This window comes from Uloborus diversus, chromosome 6 (assembly GCF_026930045.1).
Source record: "Uloborus diversus isolate 005 chromosome 6, Udiv.v.3.1, whole genome shotgun sequence".
Taxonomy (NCBI): domain Eukaryota; kingdom Metazoa; phylum Arthropoda; class Arachnida; order Araneae; family Uloboridae; genus Uloborus; species Uloborus diversus.
Window position 1 is genome coordinate 110963907 of NC_072736.1, and position 27403 is coordinate 110991309.

General features: G+C 34.1%; 1 protein-coding gene across 1 annotated transcript in view; it reads left to right on the top strand.

Annotated features, from left to right (window-relative positions):
* Nucleotides 1-3483: 3483 nt before the first annotated feature.
* LOC129223954 (endoplasmic reticulum mannosyl-oligosaccharide 1,2-alpha-mannosidase-like) overlaps nucleotides 3484-27403 on the top strand; it is an 89506-nt gene continuing 65586 nt past the window's right edge. The window contains exon 1 of the mRNA XM_054858337.1: nucleotides 3484-3894. Coding sequence (XP_054714312.1) covers nucleotides 3757-3894 — 138 coding nt within the window. The 5' untranslated portion in view covers nucleotides 3484-3756. The remainder of the gene's footprint in view (nucleotides 3895-27403) is intronic.

Genomic DNA, 27403 nt, shown 5'->3' on the forward strand with positions numbered 1-27403 from the left:
TTTTTCTCTTTCTCTAAACTCACGCGTAGGTTCAGAAATGGAAAAATGAGCGTGGGGATGGGGTCAGCAGTTTGCCTTGGTCCGGAAACAGCCCCGATCTACGCAAACAATTATCGGATTCCTGCTGTTAAATGTTTATTTCATAAGTTTTGCAGAATTTTACATACAATCACTGTTAATCGGTCGACCAAAACTTCTCACATAATCCCATTGTTGTGAAAGTGCGAGGATAATGCAATTTTTTTTACCAGCACTGTATTTATAAGTCTGGGAATGTGCAGCTACTTTAATTCCGATCATTGGAAGTACGAGAGATTCATAAAGCTTTTAGCATATCTAATTAAGTAAGCAGAATGTATTTCAAAGCTACTAATGTTAAATAAACGGAAGAAAAAATTTAAATTTTTGTCTACTTGAACATTTTAAATCCAGGGCTGTACTATCTATACTCTCTAGCTTCTGGTCAGGAGAATAGTCTGAGTGACCATTAAGATTCTCTTCTGCATTTTATTAAGACCATTTCAGCCCTCTTGTTGTACCAGAAGTGGCGTAGCCGAGGGGGAGGAGGGGTAAGGGTTCATGCCCCCCCCCTGAATCAACAAATTTATGTGTATAAACACATGTGCTAGGGCCTAAAATTGCGCTTTTCGGCATTTGATTTTGAAAATTTTCATGCGAAACCCTCCCCTCAACCCCTCTCATCTCCCCCTCCCCCTTAATTAAAGATTTCTCGCTACGCGACGCCAGTAGGGTAGGGGGTTGCTCATCGCAAAATAAAATGAAACTTCTATGATCGGCTATTTCTAGATTATTTTCCTCTTTGCATATTAACTTGTATAAGTACTATTTATTTTTATTTATTTTTTTTTTCTTTCGAATAAACGATTCAGTATATTTTGCGCTTTTCAGCGTCGATACATATTTAACAAGAGAGTGGGCTTAATATGTTCTGTAAATGGACCCTACGATGATAACCCTCGTTTTTTGCAAACTTTCTAATATACTTTCTCTATTGCAAGTATTTTGATTGCGATTGAATCATTCGCAATCACAAACTTTTCAGGAGTTCTGTAAGGCATGTTGAATCTCTATGGGGCTTTAAATCTGCACAAAACTTAGAAAGTTGTTTTTTTTTTAGTTCGTTTCAAAAGTGTTCACTTCCATTCTAAAACTATTTAATACAATTATAGTCTGCCTTTTAATATTTGTGTGTCTGAAGTTTTGTATTCGATTTTAAACTTTCATAAGACAGTCGCAACGGCATTTAAGTTGACAGAAACAGAATTTAGTTAATTTTTTCGTAAACAAATTAACCGAACAAAATTAACTGAGCAATGAAAAACACCATAATTTCAAAATCATTCGGTTTACTCACTTTTTTTTTTTTTTTTTCAATATTCAAATACGTATATCAAATCAAATTGTGGCGTTTTAACACGTCACCTATAGTATGTAAACAATACACATTAAAAATTAAATAAATATTTTGATTCGTTCAACAAATAAATGGTTTTATGTGTTAACTAACTTACTGAGCAGAAGTAATAATCCCAAATTACTTTCCAATTCTTAAAACATTCATGCTCTTTTTAAACGCAGAAGGAGATAATGATCACTCAGCTCTTCCAGTGCTGCACATACAGTGCTGGTAAAAAAAATTGCATCACCCTCGCACTTTCACAACAATGCGATTATGCGAGAAGTTTTGGTTGACCGATTAACGATGAATGTATGTGAAATTCTGCAAAACTTATGAAATAAACATTTAACAGCAGGAATCCAATAACTGTTTGCGTTGATCGGGGCTGTTTCCGGATCAAGTCAAACTGCTGATCCCATGCTCATTTTTCCATTTCTAAACCTGCGTGTGAGTTTAGAGAAAAAAATTACTTAACCCCATGTGAATTAAGTCTAATGACACGATAAAGGTTTTTAAATTGTTACTTACCAGTTTTGTCCTATGGTACGGACGTTTGGAACTGAAGTGATCCCGGATAGTAGGAAGCAGTTTCTCCTCCAAAATGCCAATATACACCTGAGCGTTTACTGTTCTTTGCACAAAGTGAAGTCCACCAACTCCTTGATCAGAAATACATCCCCAAATCATCTGGTATACAGGATGCTTGAATGTGTGTTAAATGCAGTCGGGATGATATCCCTATCCTTTGCGGCGCGGGTGATGCAATTGTTTTTACCACCACTGTAGTCTTTTTAAGAGAAACCAGATGTTATGTCTGTTTTACCTGAGGCTCTCTTCTTGAAGCGCTCCGGAAGGACCTTGTTAAGGGAAAGAAATTCTCGGAAGGTATTGATCAAAGTGTATGCTTTCTATAGAGGGGATGTACTCTGTCCTTGTCGCAAGCTAAAAATGAAACTGATTACCCATTACTGGAAATCTCTCACACTGCATTTTACATTCATGTCCGCTGAAAAGTTAGTATCAGTTATCCTAACTTGTCGACGGTCACCCTATCGCTGTTTTGGGGGAAAATAAAAAAAAGAACTGATGTTATTTTCAAGAATAATACTTTAAAAAGTGAGATTAAAGCAAAATTTACCCCCCCCCCCCTAAAATATTTGCTGCCCTAGGCAGCTGCCTACTCAGCCTATTGGAAATTGGGCTCTGGACGGACTTCCTCATTGGAGTGAGTCCACTAATCTGGCTTTGAACCGAAATATGAGAGGAAAAATTGTTTAAAAAACCTTTCAATGAAACACTTTAGGGAAAATTTTCTCCCATCAACTGGGACTACAAATGTTCATAGTTTTGAGATTTTCACCCCTCAGACGAATGTAAATGGTTGATATAATTAGGGTTTCCCAGATAGGGGGGGGAGGGGTCATGCTGCAGACACTGCACCATTGAAATTTTTAGGGGGCTGTTTAAAGGAGTATTTTTCACTTTTGGGGTGGGGGATTCTCTTTCTTTGGGCGGGGTCTTCACTATATTTAGGGGATACGTCTTTGCTCTTAGGGGGTGGTGGACACCCCTGCCCTTATATAATGCTTATCCTTCTTCCTTCCCCTCCAAATAAAAAGTAACGGCGATGAAAGAGTTGAAAACTGAAAAAAAAATGGGGACGCCATTACCGAAAAATGAGTTGTTATGGGGGGAAAAGTGGTCATTTTTGGATTTAGGGAGTCAATTTACATTTGAATGAGGAAGAAGATTTGAATGAGGGAATCACCACTTCAAAAGTATAATTTTGAAGAGGTGACGTATGAAAACGGCAATGTCAACTAGGGACTCTAATAGGCAGCAACTCCATCATGAAGATTATGCCTAAGTTGCCTAGAGTAATCAATCCCCAACTTGAAAACCATGGTTTTTTAATACTTAATAGGACCTTTAAAGACATTTGTTCTCAAAGGTAATATTCTTGGTTTTGGCGTGGCACCGACGATTTGTAATATTTGCCAAATTGTAACTTAACTGTATCTGTACTGCAATACTCGATGTTGTTGTTGTTGTTATTCGCACGATTGGCACTTTAAAGTGCTTTCCATGTGAAGCAGATATGGAGTGTATTTCCAGTGTAAAACCTCCCCAAAAAATTTTTGCCTTTATTTTCCAAACAATTAAAAATAGTTCTGTGAAACAACATGTTGTTTAAAGCTTCATTTCTGCAGGAAATAAATATATCAACTTTGTTATCAAGATGTCGATTGTAGTCTTCAGATAAGATGCTTTACTTCTCCTTTGATGGATCAGCTGTAGCTGAATGTTATTCAATTTTTTAATTGTAAAGAAATACAATGACCAGAAACTTTAATTCTCAATTAAGTGCTGACTGTGACATAGAAAAAGCTGGACTCTTGGAGGATGAAAAAGAATCGTTCTTTAATCATTCCCGATTGACTTACAAGCATTTTCATTCTCGAAGTATTCGTCGGGTAAGATCTTTTCTTTCTCCTTTTTAAATGTCTTTAGCACTCTACGCATTGAAATACTTTGATAATCTTTAACTTATTAAGATGCATTCCCGATGTTGATCATAAACTAAAATAAAAAATATTAATAGTCTTTACTAATTATAAAGCTGAAAGTCTCTATGTCTGGATCGCTGTGACGTGCCTGGACCGTTCGGCCGATTTTCATGAAATTTGGTAAAAAAATTAGTTTGTAGCATGGGAGTGTGCACCTCGAAAGTGATTTTTGAAAATTCAATTTCGTTCTTTTCCTATTCCAATTTTAAGAAAATTTTACCGAGCAAGTTATCGTAATGTGGAACCGTAACATGGGCAAGCAAATGAATATAGCAAATTGGCGAGAAATTCATCATCCATAATTTGTTAGTATACAGGCAAACCAAATGACCTTTTAAGTTTCTACTACAGGCAAAGCCCTGCAGGTACCACTAGTGTTAAAATAATTGAGACCAGTCCAACGTACCCCATTTCCCCCTACTTAAGATTTTTATTTCATAGAAATGGATATTTCCTAGTATTGGTGTTCTCTGTGATGAGATTTCAGTGTAATATGCTTGTGTTCTTATGTATAATCCAACAAGGTTAGAAGAAATTTTAAAAAGTGGTGATCTTTCGCAACATTACAATGCATCAGATGCAAGATTGGCAATGCATCATGATGTAGAAATTTCTACATCACGGCATGCAGATCTACCATACATTAAGGTTACTGTACTTGCTCTAATAATTTCTAAATTGCAATCTTCTAATGTGTCTGTCCAAAGCTCCAAAACAATAAACTTGGAAAGTTCATAAAAATCTTCTACCTTAGTGACACTGTTCGTTAAGGGTTTCAATCCCTCGGACTAGAGATACACTGAACACCATATTTATTTATTATCAAGCTGTACCTCCACGGCTGTGTTCATACTATAAAGTTTAAAAAGAAGCTCTTTGAGAAAAGGTAAATTCTTTCCTATCTTCTATACATATAATAAAATAAGATGTTTGTGTGTGTGTGTGTGGCGCGCATCCCGGGAAAACAATAAGGCCTAGAAAGATGAAATTTGGTATACAGGTGTAGTTTTTGCTGAAGTTTTGCACCTCGGGCTTCGATTTTGGATATTTTAATTAGAAAAAAAGTTATTTAATGTTTTATGTGATTTTTAGCACTTTTTAGTACTTTTAACCTCACAGACCCCAAACCAATTGTGCCAGACAAATATTTTTGGTACTATAGTGTCAGAAATTTAATTTTAAATATGATGAACAAAAAAATTTTGAAGATAAAGCAATTTTTGTATTTTTTATGAATTTTTGAAAAAACCTTTAATTTGCGTGTTTTTCTGGGTTTTATTTTTTTCTAATATCATCCTGCGAGAAGTATCAAAGCCTCATTTCTGAAATTTAAGTTGGTAATAGTATAAACATTTCGCCCTCTTCAGAAGAAAAAAGTTCTTAAAAATACGCAATAGTTTTTTTTTACAATTTTTTTAATGCTGAACACATTATGTCCTTTCACGCATCAGTCGAAAAAAGCGTTCTTCAATCTTTTATGCCTGTGACGTCATTACTTGGGTTTCGATTCGACATTTACGATGGAATCTTAATCGCAAACAATGTTAATCTTTTTTTTTATATATAGCTTACTTCTACATTTTCTGACGTGATGACCACGTGTTTTTTCGGCAGCGCTTGCTTTTTTTCTTTCCTTTTTTTTTGTTTTATTAAGGGATTGCATTTATTTCTTTTTCCATCCCCCCCCCCCCCCAAGCTGGACCTTTCGCTGTATCTATATTACGTAACATTTCATAGTTGTGCGCATTAATTCAATAAAAACAGCGAGATTTTTTTTATCTTTGTCAAACGCTACTTTTTGCACATTACGGGGAATTTGAGCTTTTTTTTTTTTTTGCTCTACTTAAATAAAAAAAAGCGGTTTTTTGAGTGTTCTTTGTTTTTATTAGGAAATGGGCGAGGAGGTCAAAATAAATAGAGATGGATAAGAAAATGTAGAGATAGATTGTAAAGGTAGATAGCCGCCGAAGGCGGCAATCTTGGCGTAAAAATGTGAATGGCACAAAAAAAAAGATAGAAATGGATTGATTAATACTGCTGCCAAATTTATTTAAACAACCGCCAAAGGCGGCAAACTTGAAGTAAAAAGGTAAATGACAAGTTAGCCAAACAGCCGCCGTAGGTGGCTGCTTGCACATTGGGTGTCAATGCCCCCCTCCCTCCCCCCACATACGCCATGACTTTGAAAAAACAATGCTTTCACATAAAAGTGGAAGTGCTTTTTGTGATTTTTAGACAAAATTTGCATGAAGAGTACGTCGTTTGTGTCTTCCCTCCCCCTCCTATAAAAATATTCCAAACGACGAAACTGGAGACAGATCTAGAAAATATTTTATTCAAATTATTAATGATATAGATAGATATAGATTGATTGACACCGCCACGAAATTTATTTAAGCAGCCACCGAAGGCGGCAACATTGGCGTAAAAAACGAACGATAATACTGATTTATAGAGAAAAACATTGATTAATGTCGTCGCTAAATTGTTTAAGCAGCCGCTGAAGGCGGCACCCCTGGCGTAAAAAGGCGGACCAGCTGGTCGCCACAGGCGGCTAGTTCTGAAATAAAAAGAAAGATTCTGTTTCCCCAAATAAAGTGTGCTCGCATAATTTTACCTAATCATCTAAAATCCAAGCATATCACTCTAATCACTTAAAACTTAAACTTTTTTTTTTTTTGAAAATGTCATTTTGCTATTCATGGAATTGCCTTGAATTCAAAGGCATTAATTTCCCTGTTCAACATGTCAGAGCTATGGATCGCTATAAAATAAAATACTTATAAGAATTTAATATGAATAAGAAGAAGCAAACAAAGGAGCGAAAAGATGTAACCATGGCAACACAAGATAAAATGTTAATTATTTGAATGGAGAAGAGATTTTTTAGAACCAGGTTAAAATGCTCGATTGTTTTTTCTAACTGAGATAGAAGCTTGAATCTTCAACCATAGGTCTGGGGTAAAAAAGTCACTCTTTCCAATTGTGTGAGAAAGAAAACTGGTTCATAGCAATTCGTTGACTTTTATTGATGGTTTTATTAAAGAAAGTAGTGCCTGAAATCCAGCGAAGCCTTGTAATATTCGAGGTAAGAACGCCAATAGCTCCTGTCGTCATTAACTTAGAGAATTAGAACAAATTGCATAGAACGCAGAAAAATCTGCTTTTTCCAACGATATATAATATCAATATGTGTGAATAATTTTTCACCCCCATATTCGCAGGAATTTATGTAAAAATTGGGCCTTAAATTAGAATAAAAAAGGGACTTCCATTTAAAAATTTTTCAAACCATTCTGCAATTCTTTTCTGGGTTTAAAGAAACAAACTGGAAATTATAGTAAAATCGGCCAGGTAGGTAGTTCTCCAGTTTTGCGCACATACAGATGCTTTTTGGAGATGATCTTGAACAACTGCTATATTCTGTATTACTTTTACTCAACACACCTTTATATGCAAAAGTAAAATATACATCTATTACATGCTTTCAATAAATTTCACAGATGTAATTTTTTTTGTTTTTTTTTTTTTTTGAATAATTTTTCGTCATGCAGATTTAAATGACAGTAAATATCTCATAAATGGATGCATTTACAAAAAATATTTTTTCAAAACTTTATACAGTGACCTCTTACTTATAGGCGATCAAAGAAGACAAAGAAATTTTCGCACATAAGTGAAAAACCCAAAAGTAAGCTTAAATGAAATAAGTTCACATCAGTTATAGTAATACTAATAGTATACTATAAATACTAATGAATAAATATGCACATAATTTCCGTTTTATGCAGTGTAATTTAAAAAAAAATGTAAATCTTGAGGTTGTACCTTTTTTCATTTTTTATATACTGTACAGTACATAAGCAAACTCCCTAAAACCTAAAAATGACCAGAGCTATAGTCTACGACAGTGATTCCCAACCTGGGGGCGATCGCCCCCAAAGGGGCGATCAAACTTTTCTAGGGGGCGATAGGGGGGCGACCGGTATTCGGATATCTGGTAATGGGAAATTCTTGACCTTTCAAAAACTATATTTATTAAAACAAATCGGTACACAATTCAGAAATATCTTTCAGAATACCTATGTTGTGTAATACCGAATCAAGCATATGGCACGTCAAATCAAAGAGCATGTCAACCGTAGCTTGTAAGCATGTCTGACTGTTGGCGCCAGCATATATTTAACGCCTGAAAAGTGGATGGATATGTGTAGGAATGGATTTTTGCATTTACTTACTAGTTGTCATTCAGAATTTTGCAATCAGCGCATAAACCTCCTTACGTAGTTTCTATTGTTTGATTTAATTTAGTGAATTTCTGTTTAATTGTGCATGTTTCGTAGTGTGGAAGTTCAATATGAATTCGAAAAAGAAGTGCCGGTAGATCCAGCAGAGTATTTAAAATTTGGTTTTGTCACGTCACCACAAAATGTGCAGTTTCCGCATTGTCTTTTGTGCGATAAAACATTTTCTAGCAATAAAGCAATGAAGCCATCGCGAATGAAAGAGTACATGGTGACAAAGTAAATAAACATCTTAGTTATTTTGAAGACCTCAAAACAAAAGCGGATAAACGGCCAAAGGTGGGTGAATTACTTAGAAGACAAGCAACAGATTTTGACAAAGGGCTTCTTGCTTCTTACGAAGTGTCTCTTTTGATAGCAAAATGTGGTAAGCCTCATACGATTAGCTAATCTCTTATTCTATCGACTGCCAAAAAAATAGTTGAAATTTTGGCTTGGTGAGGGCTCCAGTAAAAAGATAAGTCAATCTCCCCCCTGAGTAACAACAGTTTTCTGGAGAATAGATGAAATGGCTGCTGACATTGAGTGCAAACTCATACATATTTTGAAACAAAGTAAATTTGCACTACACATTGATGAATCAACTGTGACAGATAAGAGCTATTTTATTAGCTTACGTGAGGTTTATTAATGAGCTGAAAGAGATAACTGAGGAAATGTTGTTCGCCAGAACTTTGTTTACTGATACAAAGGGATCGTCGATTTTTAAAGTGGCGAAAGATTATTTTGAAGAAAAGGAAATTTCGTTGACAAATATAAGTGCTTGCGCAGTAGATGGTGCCCCTGCCATGGTGGGTCGTCATATTGGGTTTCTTGCACACCTTAAAAAAGAAGTGCGAGAAGTGATTACCATACATTGTGTCATTCTTCGTCAACTCTTGGCTACAAAAAAATTGAGTGGTGTTTACATGAAACCTTACAATTAGTCATTACTGGTATTAACAAGATCAAAGCTAAGCTCTCAATGATCGCCTGTTTCGAGAGCTTTGCCATGAAAATGATGAAAAAGTCAAACGTTTGCTTTTACATACGTCTGTGAGATGGCTTTCCAAGGGAAACTGTTTACGCCGTTTCTTTGAATTATTCGACTCTGTAGCTGAGTTTCTCGACTTGCATGATCCTGTTTTAAGTGAGAATTTGAAACAGCGCAAATTGGAACTTGCGTATCTCATAGATATTTTTGAAAAAATGAACGAAGTCAACATTAAGTTTCAAGGAAATAAGATGAACGTTGTCAAGGCCAAAAGCATAATTTCAGCATTCATTGCCAAATTCGAAATCCACAAGGCAAATATTGGCCGTAAAGAATTTATCCTGTTTCCGATTCTAAAAAAAAGCTTAATCGTGGATGATGAACTTCCTGAAGAAAAAATTTTAATTTTTATTGATCACCTGGATCAGTTAAAAGAGAACATGGAATCAAGGTTTGCAGATTTGATCAACTTACAAACTCCTGACTGAATTTTAGACCCATTTAGTTTTGAAGATGTGGATGAACTAGAAAACTCTTTGCAGACAGTTTATAGATTTGAAATTTGATTGTGAATCAAAAATTACTTTCAAGCAATACGGTTCTGAATTTGCCTGGGTGAAGCTTATGGGTACTTACCCACAACTTTAGAAAAAAGTTGAACGGCTCCTCATCTCATTCCCCTCAACTAGGATTTAGCTCTGTAGTGCAACTTCTCACGATGCAAAGAAATAGATTGGACATCTGCCTCAAAGGGGACCTCAGATTAAATCTCACTAATATAAAGCCAGACATCAAAGCTTTAACGGAGTTCCATCAAGCACAAGGCAGCCATTGAAAAGGTAAAAAAGAACAAATCTTAACAGTTAAAATTTTCAATTTTTTCCGGATTTCAATTTTTAAAAAAAGCATGTTACTGAAAAATGTAGTATTCTTATTTTTGCTAAGTATGTAAATGAAGTTGGTTAATTAAAGCACTTCAAATCACGTTTTTTCTTTTTTTTTGGGGGGGGAAGGGTTAAGAATTAAAAAAATTCAGTTTTAAAGCTAATTATTGCTTTATCATGCACTTTTTGAAGCTTTAAACTAAAATTAGGCGTTCAGTAACATTAATCTTCACTAAAATCAGCGTCATCTAATTTGTGTTTTTAAGGGAAGAACGAGGGGGGGCGATAGGTGTAATTTAACTTCCGAAAGTGGCGATGGGCCAAAAAAGATTGGGAACAACTGGTCTATGAGGATGTAAAAGATCTTGGATTGGCTAAGTCAATGCTTACCGCTTGACCACGACTTTTAATACCTCAACCTTTTTGTTTCTAACCCATTCTCCCCTCTAGCTGTCAATTACAAGACTAAATCCACCCCCAATTGCACACTTGTGCAAAAAAGAATGCATTTTTTGAAGAATCCGAACGATGGAATGAAGGTGTGTGAATGTATTCCAAGAGACAGAACAAGAAGGGTGGAAATCTTCCGCTAAGCAAAACGTAAATATGCAGTTTACCTAAAATTTCTAAAAAATTTATCGTGCATAAGTGAAAAGTGCACTTTAGGTTTACATGTATAAATGAACAAGAGTTAACATTGTTTTCCTATATCGCTGGCCGGACCCATGAGAAAAACGCGCGTAACTGAAAAAAACGCATATAAGCGAGAGATCACTGTACTTTAACACGTAAAATCCCTTACCCCCTTTTTAGATATGTCTGATTAGAATTTAAATAAAAGGGGATGGCCCTCTTACTCCTTCTGATGGGGTAAGTGGGACATTCACCTGTTTTTTTTTTTTTTTAAATATTATCGTTAAGAATATTTAAAGCATTATTTTAGAAAGTAATGATGAACTTTTGTTCGTTTTTACTGTCCAAGAAAAAATAAGTCACTAATAGTGATTGCAATACCGGTACACCGAATACTGGTATTTGGAGCTAATTTGCAATTTTCGTAAGACCGGTATTTGATGGGGCAGAATACCAGTACTTTCCGTATTAGCTAAAAATAATAGTTTTTAATTAAAGAGTTTTCAAATTAACTAATTAGATATATACTGTCATTTTATATCTAAATTTCTTTTCCGATGAGACATTTCCAAAATCAATCTATTGAAGTAAAATTTTGACTTCAAAAGCATGAATTTATAGAATATCAATGAAGAAATGTAGCAGAAAGAAGAAAGATTACATAATGATATTTTCATCACCGGATGGTGTAATGAATCTCACTTTCGTGAGTTTATGCGAACTATGTTTTTATTGGTTTCCACAGTGAAAATATTCTGCTAAACACCGGGAAAATATTTGAGCCCCCCCCCCCCTTGCAACTTTGCATATGGGCGCCCATGCTAGAGGACCATCCGAAGTTAGTTCGGGTTAAAAAAAACTATATATCTGAAATAAATATTATAAAGATACTTTTTAATTTGGGAACAAATAGTAAGCAACATTTTTTGTTTTGTTTCTATGAGATTTGGAACGAATTGAGTTGCATCAAGAGAGACCAACATATAATTCTCGATGAACAATACAATCTTCCCGTATGTAAGGTTGCGCTACGCATCATATAGCTGTTATGTTTAATGATAGTAATGGCATGAAAAAATTTCATTGGATATTGTAATCATTTAAATTTGAAAAGGAAGTATACAGGAACCATGTGGATGCAAAGATTATGAGCCAACTGATCTGCTGCCGGTGCTCTAAGAACAATACTCGAAATCATATCATTTCGTAATGAGTTTAATTGGGGGTGAATTTCATTAAATAGATTAGACAAATTAAAGTTGCGCTATAAAATTATTAGGATGTTGCTTTTAATTTTAAAAGCATGAAGAGAAGTCCTGAGGAGTACCCTATTGAAGTAAGTATCCCAATCATCCATTTTTTCTTGTTAAACATATGGAATCTTTCTGGAGGAGATATTCAAAGTAGTAGTTTAAAAAGTTCAAAGTAGTAGTAACTTAAATGTGAAATGGTCAGTTTTTATACTTCTAAGTAAAGTTCCGGCAGTTCTGTAAAAGAATATTGATTGACTTTTTGGATAGTGTTGAATTTAATAATTTTTTGCAGTTCCACCGGTTATTTCAATTAATATTAATTTCCATTCCTGGTTTTTATGTACCAATCATGTTTTAATAGAATTTTTTTCGTTAATTCTCTGCGGCAGTGGCAAACAAAGAAAACTTTGAAAGTGCGGTAATTGTGTGCAATTACTCTTTCAGTTGAGAATTTTCTAAACAAAATGTACTTAATTGAGTTCATTAGCAGATGTTTCTCAGTTTGATTTTAGTATAAATCAAAAGCCTTAAAGGATAGCCCAATATGCATACAAAGTTACAACTTTTAGAAACACGGATTATTATGGTCTATCTACACTACTTGAATTTAAAAACTAATTTTACCAAAGCTAATCTCAGGTATATTTCATTTAATTAAAATTTGAAGCATAAACATTCTGTAAATCTAAATAGTTTTCAATGTCCTATGGTAATAGAATGCTATATACCCTATCTTCTGCAGCCTCAAATTCATGCAAAGCTTTTGGCGGCTCTTATGCTGACATGGTGAATTTTTTTTAACTGACATTGTTTCCATCCATCAGCATTCGGTTCAATGAGAACCTTCACTCATTCTGTCTTTGCAAATGCAGGACAATCTTATTTCCATTCCTCAGCAATCAGTTCGGTGAGAACCTTCACTTATTCTGTCATTGCGTAGACAGGGTAATCGGAGTTTGTTTTTATGTATATAAGAACAAAACAGCACGAAACAGAAACTGGTAGCGAAGACAAACTATTGGTTTAAAAAATAGTATAAATAATGCATAGCGTATGCCACTCAGTAAGAATGCACCATTCATACAGTGAAAGAATTTTTCAAGTAACTACAATAGACTGTCCCAAAGTTGTATGGCGGGGGGGGGGGGGGGGGGGAATTGGAATTTCAACTCTCATACCATGGGTAATTGTGACATTTGATGTAAAATTATTGAGATATATTTTTGTTTCTTTAAGTTCTTTGAAATTTACACAAGACAAAAACATTTTTTCTTATACTTTTCTTTTAATAATGAGCAATAATTAAAATTTTAAATATTCTTTTTGTTGAAATTATTTTTTTTAAAAATTTTAGCGGAAGTTTCATTAGTTCATCTCCAAATTCATCAGTTTGATTCCCGCCATTTAAAAAATGAGTTGACGCTGTTCTTCATCATTAGTAAGTTTCAAATTGCTAATGTAACTGTTCACTCAATACAAAGCACCATCATTTACTGCCTTCAATACTGACACTATTTCCTTAACGTGTGTGTGATCATTTCTTTTAGCTCAGGTATGAACATCAGCTTGTAAAAAATTAGCATAAAATTTCATTACGGTAAACAGGTTCCGAGTCGATTCTGTAACAAAATCCAACAATGGTTCACTCCCAAAATATTTAATATCTTTGACTTCTAGTCTTTTAAAATCCTTTCCTGATTTTGGTCGCCGTAAAGCTTTAACCATGGCAGCTTTTTTCTTTGGAGGCTCGAGATGAGGAAAAAAACACTAATTCAACTTAATCCACATTTGGATATACCAAAAGTTGTCCTTTAAATTTTTTTACTCTATAAGAGTCACTTCACTATTTACTTTCTTTATAGTTCTGGTGTTTGTAGAAGATGTAAGTGATTATGTGGTTAATTGTAGCTACTAGGGGCATTGAGCCAAATTTTTACTAAGATTGTTGTCATGAGCAGAAATATTCTTTTTAATGCTTGAATCTCATATGATGCTAGCTTGAATTCCTTGCAAAAGCGCAACATCTACAAGCAGTAAATTCCTTTTACCATTCACCTTGCCCGGTGATAAGCACCAGGCGAACTGAACGTGCTACAAAGAATGTGATCAGCCTCACTAACAAGGAGACGGCATGACCGTGTTGTCGGAGATTTGTGTCTTTTTTTTTTTTTTTTTTTGTGGTGAAAGAGGACCGCTAGTACCTTACGTGGTGAAAGTAATACGATGCAATACTCGGAAAGTTATGAGAAAAGGCGATTTCAAGTCGCCTTGGAGTCTCCTAGGCGCCTTATGAGTTTAAAATGTCAGTCCCTTGACCAACCGCCGCTAGCCTAGTTGGTTACGGCGCGATCTTGCTATCTCCAGAGATAGTGCGATCGAATTCCACTCTGAACCTTTTACTTTTCTCCTCTTTTTTTTTTTTTTTTTTTTTTGCTATCATAACACTTAGTGGTAACGCGTTTCACTCCTGTATTACTTTCTGAAATTTATTTTTGCCAACTATCGCAAACTTTTTTCATTCACTGAAAAATATTCTTGCTCGTTATTGTGTACGGTTTGATTTGCATAGTCCTAGTTAAAGGTTTTTGACCTGTGGTCCCCTTACGGTTATAAGGGACATCTGCTCATAAGATGTTTGGATCTTTTTTTTGTTTGTTTGTTTGTTTTGTTTTGTTATCACAGCGATTATTAAAATAGTTTCTTCCCTACATAATTTAAGAATTTATTTACATCATTTTTTTAAAATTATTTTCTTTTTTTTTCCAGCAAAACAATTCAAAACAATTCATATTTTTCATCCTACCACTACTTCGTTACCACTAATTGTTGTGGTAGCAAAAAAAGAAAATGTCCATAGTGAGATTCGATTGTGCTATCTCTGGAGCACAAGATCGCGCTTTCACCAACTAGGCTAGCGATAGCTCGTGAAGAGACTGACATTTTAAACTGATAAGATGCCTAGGGACTCCATGGTGACTTTAAATCGATTTTCTTCATAATATTCTGAGTATTGTGTCGTATTACTTTAACCACGTAAGGTACTAAAGGTCCTCTTTCACCACAAAAAAAATTGACGCAAATCTCCGACCCCACGGTCGTGCCGTCTCCTTGTTAGAGCAGTCAGTGATAGCATTAAAAACTAAATAACAACGACAAAGTTGGATTTCCTTTTTTTAGTTGTTGCCTAAGGAACTGTACAACATAATTTTGATTATTCTATAACCACTGCTTTTCATTTTCTATTAAAAGATAACCAGAAGTGTGTTTATGAATTGATTCATAGTTTTCTTGTTCTTATAAAAAGGCCAAAGGTTTTTAATCGAGCAAAAATGGCAATTTGTGGTCCTGAGGATGGATAGAACAGATCAAACACACACACACACATTAGTAGCCAGGAGTTCTAGTATGTGATGCTTACATCTTAAAAATTGGAGATGCTTTTGAAACTCATTCTGAATTTAAAAATTTAACTATAAGTTAAAATGAAACTTACTATAAAAATTAAAAAAATAATTAAAACTTAATCAAAAATGAAAAGAATGTAAGCTTTAATTTGTGTACAAAATGCTAACATGCAGTTTTAGCTTTAGAGCTACTGCGAGTCAAGAACAAAAGGACAATGTTCTTCTACATACGGTGGCGGTTAAAATTAAGAGGTTCAGAGTTCTGGAAATACTAAAATTAACTAAACATTATGTTTTAAACTTTATTACGCTTTAGATTAGCAAATTAATGAACAGCAAAAATATTTTTCTGTTTAATATTTATTGCATCATGCACATTTGTGTCAAAAAAGGGGTAAAAAAAACTTTTTGGCATGTTCATGTTAATCTTAAAATATTTGGTTAAAATTTTTACCACTCCTTTAAAATGTCATTCGGCACAACTTTAGCTGGTATGCATATTGATTTTAGAAAGAAATTTTTTTTGGACAGTCTAAGCTACAATGGTTCCGGAGATTACCTCAAACATATAAACATACAAAAATCTGCTCTCTCTCTCTCTCTCTTTATAATATTAGTATAGATGTAACTGTTCAGCTATAAATAATAATGATAAAAAAAAATTTAAAAAAATTACCCATAACACAAAAGAAACTCCCACACTCACAAAAGTGTTTTTTTTTTTTTTTTTTTTTTCAAAAACAGCAAGCAAAAGATCGAATTATTTGTAGAGAAAGGACTTTCAGGCAACTACTGGAGGGAGGTGTTTCGCGCATTATTAATAGTATACCATCGGCTTGCATGAATTCAGAAAGAACATTTTCAACTGCAGGAAATTCTTCTGACTAAAATGAGTTCCAGGCTTAGTGACAATTAAATAGATGCATTGTGCTTCTTGCTGTTGATTTTTTATTATGATATTTGTTCATTTATTTTATATTTGTTCACAATAAGTAAAGAATGCACTTTTTACACAAAATAATAAATTTTTGGCAACAAAACAAAATGTTTTTGAATATTGTTTGGGAAATTTCTAATACTGGTATTAATACCGGTCAGTGGCGGCTCATACCTTGAAAAAGTGAGGGGGCCAAATCACGAATACACTCGCAACCCCCCCCCCCCCCCAAGTTAAAAAAAAAATTCTAAATGTTTTTTTAATATTTTAACTTTTAAAGAATAATTATTTGTGTTGAATAAGTAAAACTAAATTCCTTTGAAACACAGGACAAGCTACAAAATACTTAAAACTACTAAGTTAAATCACAAAAGATATTAATTTCATGTTTATGTCCATGATTGTCGGCAGGATGGTGCACTTTCACCCCCTGACTTTCAAAAATAAAATTTAGTTAATCAGACAGGGAAAAGCTGAAAAATACATCACCAAAATTATTAATCTCACGTTTATGTCTAGTACGCTTTCCGGCGCTGCAGTATGCCTCCCTTTCAGCACTGGTAAGGGGCTGCAAGGGAGGCACTTTCACCTCCTGGCTTTTCAAAACAAAAAAAAAATTAATTTGAATTTTGTCATCTTCAATTCAAATTATGTTTTTTGCAATCACGAATGTGTGTGTATATGTAAGCGTGTGTGTTTGTGTGTGGGGGGTATGTGTGTGTAGGCATGTGTGTTTGTGTCTGTGTGCAGGCATGAGTGTGTGGGTAGTTGTGTGTATGTGAGTGTGTAGGTGTGTGTGTTTGTGTGTGTACGTGTTTGTGTATGTATGTGTGTGTAGTTGTGTGTATGGTGAGTGTGTAGGTGTGTGTGTGTTTTTGTGTATGTGTGTAGGTGTATGTATGTGTGTGTAGGTGTATATATGTATATGTGTGTAGGTGTGTGTATGTATGCGTGTAAGTGTAGGATATTGACGAAACCTGGAGATGGTTCTCGCTAGAGGTGCAGCATCGTGAGTAGCCGGTCGACGGTGATGATGCGGAGGGTGGCAAAAATCAAAGGAACATCAAAAACAGTCAAATGAAAGCAATAAGCAATCGTGATTGCTCAAAAAATTAAAAAGCCATTAATCTAACATTTTAATAGTAATATTATTTTTAATCTTTTAATAACTAGTTATTTTAAATGAGAAAATTTTATTTTATTTTAAGCAAGGCCAAATTACAAAAGTGCAAAAATATTGTGGTCAGAGAAATATGTAAAAATTATAAATTAATTAATTTTAACAAATAGAGACGAACCGAGTAGCACTTTGGCCGAGTAGCCCAGTACCGAGTACTCGGCCTTTCACTACTCGGCCGAGTACCGAGTTACCGAGTACTCGGCCTTTCACGACTTGGCCGAGTTACCAAGTACCAATTATGTTTTAAGAAGAACCACCGACACACATGTGATGAATTTTGCACTTATTGGAATAGTAGTATAGACCTCCTTGTCCATATAATAGTTTTTAAAACTAAATTCCTGCTGAAGTTTAATTACGCATTATATAAACAATTTTGTTTGTGTCAAAAATTTTACCAAAAAATTATTCTTAAAATTAAAAATTAAATAAAAGGTATGATTAATCAAGTTGAAATTAAAACAAATTACAGTAAAATCCCTCTAATGCGGACACTAACAGGACAATTTTTTTGTCCGCAACTGAGAGGTGTCCGCAGGACAGGATTTAATAATGTTATTTGCATTGGAACTGGGGAATTAAAAATTGTCCGCATAAGAGGGGTGTCCGTTAGGAGGGGTTTCACTGTATACCAATCAATTATAGTTCTAGTCCGCCAAACATAAATATTTTTTAAAAGCAGATAAAACAAATGTGCAAGAACACTGCAGACACGTGTTTCTGCCCCCCCCCCCCCCTGTTACAAGGAACGTCTTTTTCAGTGCATAACATGTGAGCTAAAGAATGTAAAGACATTCGACAAAAAAATCCGACTTTTGTCGGATGCCTTTAAATCCACCAGCTCCCATTTTGTGCATTGAAAAAGTAATTCTTTATAAAGCCAAAACACGTGTCTGCAGTGTTCCTGCACTGTGCTTTTAACGTTGTTTTATTTCCTTTAATTTTTTAAGCAAAGGTATTTTTATATTTTTTATAACTAATTTTTGTTTGTAGCAAAAATCCATTTTTAATATAAAAATTCCATATTTTCTATACTTACATTTTTTGCATAATTTTTAATAAACAAGTTTTATTAACTTTGGGGACATTAAAATAAAGATTTATTCCAGTGAAGCATTACAAACTTCATTATTCTCAAAATTTAAATTTGATTTATAAATTTTAGTTGTAAATGATTGCAGAATATAATGCTTGCTTTTTTTTTTTTTTTTTTTTTTTTTTAATTTTAGTATCTGTCTTTTACAAAATTCAATTTTCTGCAACTACTCGGTATTGGCCGAGTATCTGATCAGAATTTGGCCGAGTACCGAGTACTCGGCAAATTGGTCGAGTAGGCCGAGTACCGAGTAGTTACCGAGTACTCGGTACGTCTCTATTAACAAAGATGAAAATACATCTCAGTATTCGCTTTAAAATAAATAAAATAAAAATAGATAAACTAAATTTTACAAAAATAAAAAATTTAATTAATTAAAGAAACTAATAAAAAAGTTCTTAGCAATTTATATGTGGGTGTACCCTTTTGCATTTGAATCTGCCGGCGCCCATGAGCCAGATTCAGAATTTTTATGCAGACAAAGGGAAAAAAATATTGAACTTTCTTTATTTTCTTCAAATTATTGATAACTTGTCACATTTTCTTTAAAACTGCAAGAGCAGTAATTTAAAATAACATAATTTAAAAAAAAAAATACTAAGCACTTTTCATAATGCACTCAAAAGAACAAAATAACTTTTCTGGGTCAGAAAGGATGGTATAAGTATTAATGTAGTTTTCAAAAATTCCAAGAAAATGACACCACAAACGAAGAAAAGTGCGACTCAAGTCATGAAGAGAATTTTTTATTATTATCTAGCTTTCAATCATAACTTTGAGCGTTAAAACATGCATATTTGATTTTTAGTTGAAATATGCACTTAAAAAAAATCAAGTTTTGATTTAACATATAATTTTAGCAACTAAATTAGAAGCGTGAAGAAATATATAATAACTTGTAAGGTATATTCAAAACTGTAACAAAAAATAATCTGAAAAATATTGATTTCTTTTCTAAATTGTCATTATAGTACGCTAATTATTTGAAGACAAAGAGTCAAGAAAGGAGCGAACGGTTTAATCTTTTGCAAATGAAAGCTTCTTCCTTTCTGTATGTTGTTTATTTTACACAGTTTGAATCGCATGAGAAGAATATTCAAGCTAAGCAAAATAAACAACATGCAGCAGGGTAACGGTCTCGGGAAAATCCTGCTGTAAATATTGAGGTTCCATGCGTTGGTGATGGGGGGGGGGGAACCACACAGATAATCCGAGGCAGCTTAAAATCCGCACATCATTAATTTGCACTTTTTAACAGACAATCCGCAGATTATAAGCGGAAAATACACAATCCTTTTCCTTTTTTTTTTTTTTTAAATTTCAAGCACGTACGCATAGTAAAAAGCAAAATAAATAAAAAGTTATAAATTATTGTCTGAAAAGAGTGAGGATGCCCGGACCCCCTCTGGCCCCTCCCACGAGCCGCCACTGATACCAGTATTGTGGTTTCACGTTTAAAAATATCGAATGCTGGTATTGCAATCCTCAGTCCATAAGTTTAAACTTTTTTGTATCAAGGCTTCAAAAATGAACTGTTCGAAAAAGTTACCCCAACTAACCCCAATATTAATCACATTTTTAATAATTTGTAAAATGATTACTGTTTATATTTATTTATTTATTTTTAGCTGTATAGTTTTTAAGAAGTAGCATTTAGTTGACTTTACACGTTTATGAACATTTCATATTGTTGTTTTTTTCTAGTTCGTGTTTCATATTTGAATGAGCTTATAACAGCAAAGCTAATGTAATGGGTTAAATAAGATTTAAGAAAAATTGAAACGCAACAAAATTTAAATTCAGCATCTTGATGTTTTCCCTTACATTCAAATTGCTTTGAATGTGATAATATTAGTAGTATTACGGTACTATACTATACTACAACTTTCATTCAGTAGGCAAAAAATATGTATTTGTTCACCAACTGTCGAATATTTGAATTTGTTTGCTATTCAGTTGCAGAATATTAAAGAATTGTCCGAATCGAATATTCAGTTTGTCTGTCGAATAGACAGTTATACCGAATACCAACCTAATATTCGGTGTATCTTTACCTCGGACGAAACAGGTTGGACATTTTGATTGCGTTTTAGGAAAGCACACAGGTTGCTGTATTTTATAAAACAGCCAAGCATTACCGTGTATGCAAATATTATTGATTTATTTAAGCTGTTGCACAACACTAGTATGGCTCGACCGATGGCAGTTTTTGGCCGATGACGATTTTTGGGTTCAAATATGGCAGGTTATTTTTTGTTTAAAATGGCCGATGAAAATACCTAACTTAGGACGTCCAAAATGTAGGTTTCAAACATTTTTTCGGAACAAAAAGGTATTCAGTACGTTGTAGAAACCGATGTCAAGTCGTATTTAAAAAAATGATAGATAACTAAATATGCTAGCTAGATAAAGCCCTCTGGCTTATTTATATTTCTTATTTTAATAATTTAATATGAATAATATGTCTAAAATCACAGCAAAGTAGAGAAAAATACATGGGACTCGTACTTTTTTTGCCTTGTTTGTGTCTGGATATATGCTAAAGCCGTGAGTGACCCACAAAAATAAGTAAGGAATGAATTATGAATTATTCACCATAGTATAGTAGAGGGATGTGAGGCACGTCGGACCACGTTTTTACTTTTAATTTTTTATTAAAAAAATTAATTAGTAATTCAATTTTCTACAATAAGTTTCACTTAATATTTTTCAACACCACAGATATTTTTGAAAACGTTGAATTGATTAACTTTTTTTATATTAATTTTTTAACATAATTTTGTAAAGTAGACCAACGTGCCCCACGGGTGGGGTACGTTGGTCCGCCTGGTGGGGCACGTTAAACCGCGCAATGTAAACATTTTTTATAATTATAGTGATAAATACTATCAAACTTTTTAACTACTCTATTCTTTTTTGTGTAGAGTGAAAAACATCAAGTTTAAAGATCAATATAACATATTAAATTGATTTTCGTTGATAAATCATTTTCAATTAAAAACAGCAATAAGCATTCACCATTAGTACACAATTATTTTGTTAAAATCAACAGAAAAATCAATTTTTGACTATTTATGAGGAAATTAACGCAGATTAAAGTAAACAAAAGATGTGTTAAATGATATCTGGGAATATAAAAGTGCTACTTCCTGAGCTTTGAAAGCAGCACTTTTATTCGATCTATCAATAAAAAGTGAAAGAATTGTCCCACGGTTTTCTTTTTGACATCATTGGAAAAGCGACATTTTTTACACTTTTAAAATCTATCTTTCGCATTTTAATTTTTTAAAAGCATTTTAATATCTGTCGTCATTGTTTAAAAGGGTAAGTTTGCATGGTGTTTTTTCTTTTTTTTCCTTTTAAGCCTGCTTGTTGAATAGTATATGTATATATTACTTGACACAATTTTTATTCTCAAGGTAGATCGGGCAAAGCAGCTCTTAATATATAAAGATTTGAAAGCTACTGTTAATGTGATTTTATACTTTTTTGTTTGTTTGGCGAAACATTTATTATTGCCAAAGAAACGAGCTGATGTGTGCATCACGTGACTTCCTTTTACTACAATTTAATGTCATTTTCTCATTATTGGCAGTTTTAATATGATTCAATAATTTACTCTCTAAATATCTAAATATCACCAACAGTAGCTAAATTGAAACCAGATTACAAAAAAAAAAAATTAATCGCCAAGTTGGCTACCAAAAGAATGGGGATAAATCGCCAAGTGTCCGCCAAATTATATTACCACTTGAGTTTACATCGAAATAAACAATGATTTCCTCCCAAGAAGGGGCAAAAGACCACCTTAGAAACACCCGAATGCAACCAAAAAAGAAAGTGCACAACTAGACCCCACTAAGAGTCTACGTACCAAATTTCAACTTTCTCGGACATTCCGTTCTTGAGTTATGCGACATACATACACACATGCGCACATACATACGTACATACAGACGTCACGAGAAAACTCGTTGTAATTAACTCAGGGATCGTCAAAATGGATATTTTGGCTGTCTGTACGATCCTAGGCACATATCCACGTGTGGTCGGGTTGAAAAAAAAAACTCAACGTTCATTTGGGGGTGAGCAATGAAAATTAAGGCCGATTTTTATGTGAAAATTTTTTCGCGAATACAATACTTCCTTTTTTGTAAAAGGAAGTAAAAACATCCCCTTCACTCGCAAAAGGGCTGGGTCCCGGTAGCGGGGTCGCTTCGCGCGTTAGGCGCTAACAGTGGCGGATGGGGCAACATGAACCGGCCCTGGCATTTCCAGGCCAGCCGGCCCCCTTAAGACTTGCTCCTTGAAGAGGAGACGCTCCCACCGTCCTTAAGTTTTTATATTTCAGATATAAAAGATAGAGCGGATACATCTTCTAGTTTTAGTAGGGAGTCACCATTAGAATTTGAGTATTCAAATTAGGAGAACTGCGTTTTACAAATGTGGAGAAAAAGAATCAATAATATGAACACCTGCATAGTAAAAATTAATATTCTTGCTGATGATTGGGGGGGGGGCACTCCCTCGGAAAATTTTCAAAATTATAGCTTCAAAAACGCATTGTTAGACTTTTTTTAATGATCTTGGGCGATGTTTGCGGGAGGAGGTATTTGGAGAATTCCCCCAAAACTTTTTTTAAATCTGAGATCTAAAACGTATGCGTAAGCATTGTTTTGAAACACTAGGAGAAGGACGTTCATGAATTCTTTCTGGGCAAAATTTTTCAATTGAAGTTCCCAAAGCGCCAATTTAGGTGACAATTGACGATCTTTGGGGGGAAGGATATGTTTTTTGAAATTGAAATTCTTCAAAAAGTGTGTTACCTATAAATTGCTTCACCCCCACTCCTAAAGTCAGTATCTGAAAGTCTTATGTGCAATAACGATTGATGAGGATCTTTTCATGCGAAATCGCGTGAAAAGAGAAACGTATAATTTTGATGAACGTCTCTAAACTATCTTTGAAAATGTTAATGAGAGCAAAGATCCGGTGTCCCCTCCGGGAATTTTTTTCAATTAGTTGTCTTAAAAATGCATTCTAGGTGATCTTAGGTAATATTTGGAAGAGAAGAGGCTCGAAGGTGGTCTCCAGGAATTTTTTCGTAATTGAAATGTAAAGAAAGGGATTGTAGGTCTTCTTTGATAACGTAAAGAGGACCGACAATTATGGGAAACTGAAGCTTGAAAAACGTTATTTCATCGACTTTCAATGACGTGAGGGGGAGCAATTTTCGGGACATATTTTGGAATAAATCCTATAAAACGAAATTTGAGAGTACCTTTAGTGATGCTGACGAGCGTGTTGGGAACAAAAAATTTTCTAAGTTAGCTTTTAAAACGCAGTTTTTGTCGATCTTCGGTAATGTTAGCGGGTGAAGCTGTTCGGGGACTTTCATTCGGTAATTTTTCGAAATTTGAATTCTAAAACGCAGTTGTAGATGATATTCGCTGATGTTACCAAGGGTTCAGGGGCTCTTCTCAGAAATCTTTTCTAAAAAAGAAATTTCACACCACCTTTGGTGATACAAGAGAGAGGAGAGATTCGATGACCTCTGAAAAATTTCTTAATTGTAGTCCTAAAAACGAAATTTTAAATGATCCTTAAAGATGGGGTGGAGGCACTTCTGCAGGGATTTGGGTGATCACTCTCCTGGAAGCTTTTCGAATTTGAATTCCTAAATACGAATTGTAGGCCATCTTTGATAACGATAGGCGATATGTGATGGGACTGGGTTCCAATTTAGAAACTTCCCCTGCGCTCTTTCAAAATAAAAGTTTTAAACACGTTTCTAATCTACCTTGGAGGTGTAAAATGAAGGGTAAGTCTAGAGGATGTCTCTCCCTTCCGCATTCTTTGCTAAGTCCCTATCTTTTTATTAAATTAGTGATACAAATGTTATGGAAAAACCTCCCCCCAGTATTTCTTTTCCGAGATCATTTTAGTTCTTTGTTTTTTTTTTATAGTGAAATTTTCAATTTCCAACCTGATGTTTGAAGTTGTTTGAAAATAAAGAGTTTGAGATTCGTTAAAATATATTTTAACATTTTGGACTGATGTGGTACTTTTCATGGACACTAGATTTTCTTCCAACTTTATTTTATTCTAAATATCCTCCAGCTAGAATATCTTAATAAAGTTTTATTTTACTTTCGTTTTATACATTCAAACACTTAGTATTCGTTACGTTACAATGTTTTAAATCTCCCTTACTGCATTTTAACTTTTTTTTCTATTTAAAACATGCTTCGGCGGCCCCTATGAAACCGCCATTATTATCAAGCTATTCATTCATTGCATTAAATTAAAATTTGTCATAGGTTTTTACTATGTACTGAATACTTTTTTGGTTGATTTTCTTTTTTAATTTGTCAGAATGTCTCGAAAAATTTCAGCTGCCTTTAGTTAGGTAAATTATAATAAAGAACCGTGGATGTTCCTAAATAATATTTAAAGGTTTAATATTCAAAGGTTGCATTTTCTTTCAAAATTTTGTTGAGAAAATACTTTTTGTCACGGGAATTCCACTTGGTATTTTGTTACTTCTATTTAATTTTTTTTAAATACTGAGAAGGTTTTCTTCTTTTTTTTTTTACTTTGTTCATCCCTAAATTAAAATTGGCAGCCACGGTTCTACGCCACCCCTGGAGGCGGCCCTGCCTTTATGTGTTCATTGTCCCCTACAGACTATTATTACAGGCAGCTGTTAGGGCCTTAGAAGGTCCTGGACAGTTATGCAACAAAGTTATCTTATACCTTTGTTGCATAACTCGGCCGACCGATGAATTTACAGACACACAGTAAAGCATCTTATTGCTCACAGCAGAGCATTTTCTAAGGATTTTTTACTAGGCGACACAAGTTTTGTCGTAAGAGTAAAAATAATAGAGAAGGTTACAGCCTTTTTTTCTCAACAAATGTATGTATAATCGTCGCCTCAAAGTGGTATTTCTGTAAGCACTGTTTGTTCTGTGGCGGCTGTATAGGATTTCTGATTTAAAAGGAAGCCGATATGAACAAACCTTAAGCATAATATTAACTCCGAAGTAAAGGGGGTCCGGGGGTTTCTCCCCTAAATTTTTCGAAATTTTTAGTTTTGAAAACGCATTTTAGACGATTTTTGGTCAAGTTAGGATTGAAGAGGTTTGGTGTCGCTCACCTGTCTATTTTTCGAACTTGTAGCTCTAAGAATGCAGTTTTAGACGATCTTTTGATGATGTTAGAGTGAGGAGAGATTTGAGGGTCCATATCCCAGGAAATTTTTCTTTATTTGTAATCTTAGAAATGCATTCTAACTGTCTTTCGTAATATTATGCGCTCGGGTGCGACTCCCTCCCCAAGCCCGTTTTTCGAAATTGTAACGTTCAAAACGCAAACATTATGTCCAATAATGTTCAAAGGAGGGTGGTTCGGGGGTTGTCCGGCGGATTTTTCTCTGCAATTGTAGTGCTAGAAGCGGAGTTCAATGCGCTCTTTTTGTGATGTGACGTCGACGAGTGATTCTAGGGCTCGCAACAAGAAATTTTTCTAATTGCTACTTGTCTTTGATAATGGTAGGAGGGGAGAAGAGGTTTGGAGCATTCCCTGGGATATTGTAGCTCTAAAAAATAAAAGATTAAAAAACTGAAACCCGACTACGGCAAAAAAAAAAAAAAAAAAACCCTAAAAGATAAGAAACAAGGTAGGTGCTGTGTAATATCATCGGCCTATTGAGTAAAACTAGTAACTTGATAGGTTAGATATTCCTATTTATTTAGTTCTATTGAAATCCTCTGTCACTTTCATATTAATAACATTATAATTCAATTCAAACGCCGTTGTCGTGCGTTCTCAACTTCAGTTCTACTATACCGCACGACTACGGTATTTGAATTGAATTATAATGTTATTAATGCGAAAGTGACAGAGGACTTCAATAGAACTAAATAAATAGGAATATCTAACCTATCAAATTACTGGTTTTACTCAATAGGATGATGATATTAAACAGCACCTACCTTGTTTATCTTTTAGGTTTTTTTTTGCCGTAGTCGGGATTCAGTTTTTGAATCTTTTATTTTATTTAAATACTAGCAAAAATACCCGGCGTTGCCTGGGTCAGTAATAATTATGAGAAAAAATCGTTACTTGCTTTTGTTTTCTGTTTTAAGTGAAAGAATTTAAAATACATCTTTTTGACGTGATTAAAAATCGAGTTTCTTCCTTACCCATAAAAGTAAAATAGCAATAAGTATAAAGAACAAAATAGTATTGATTTAGAAACGAAAGCACTATATTTAAGCATATACAAATTTCCAGAACATGAAATTATTCTTCTCATGTTTAAAAAGATTAATCTGTTGATACTTTTTTTTTTTAACATGGAGTCTAAAACCTTCTCTGTATGGCTAATGAAGTACGAAGTGGTTAAAAACAAGAAGTTCCGTCTAGAACTAGACGAGCCTACTTTCCCGTATACCCATACTACTTTCTAGTACCTGATCAATATTCTCAAAAATAGCTAAAATCGCAAATTTTTTCAAACATATTTTTTTAATTATTTTAAGCTGATTTCTAGGAATAAAATATTCCTTACTTTTCTTCAAAAAAACGAACAAATAAAATAGCAGCACCTTTTAAACAAAGCAGCTAATACACTTCTTTCCATTAAAACATTTTTTAACAGCTTTCAAAACGAAAAAATAATAATAATAAGTTCATTATAATAAATACATCATATAAAAAAAATCGTTTCTTTTTCCCCTGTTGCCAA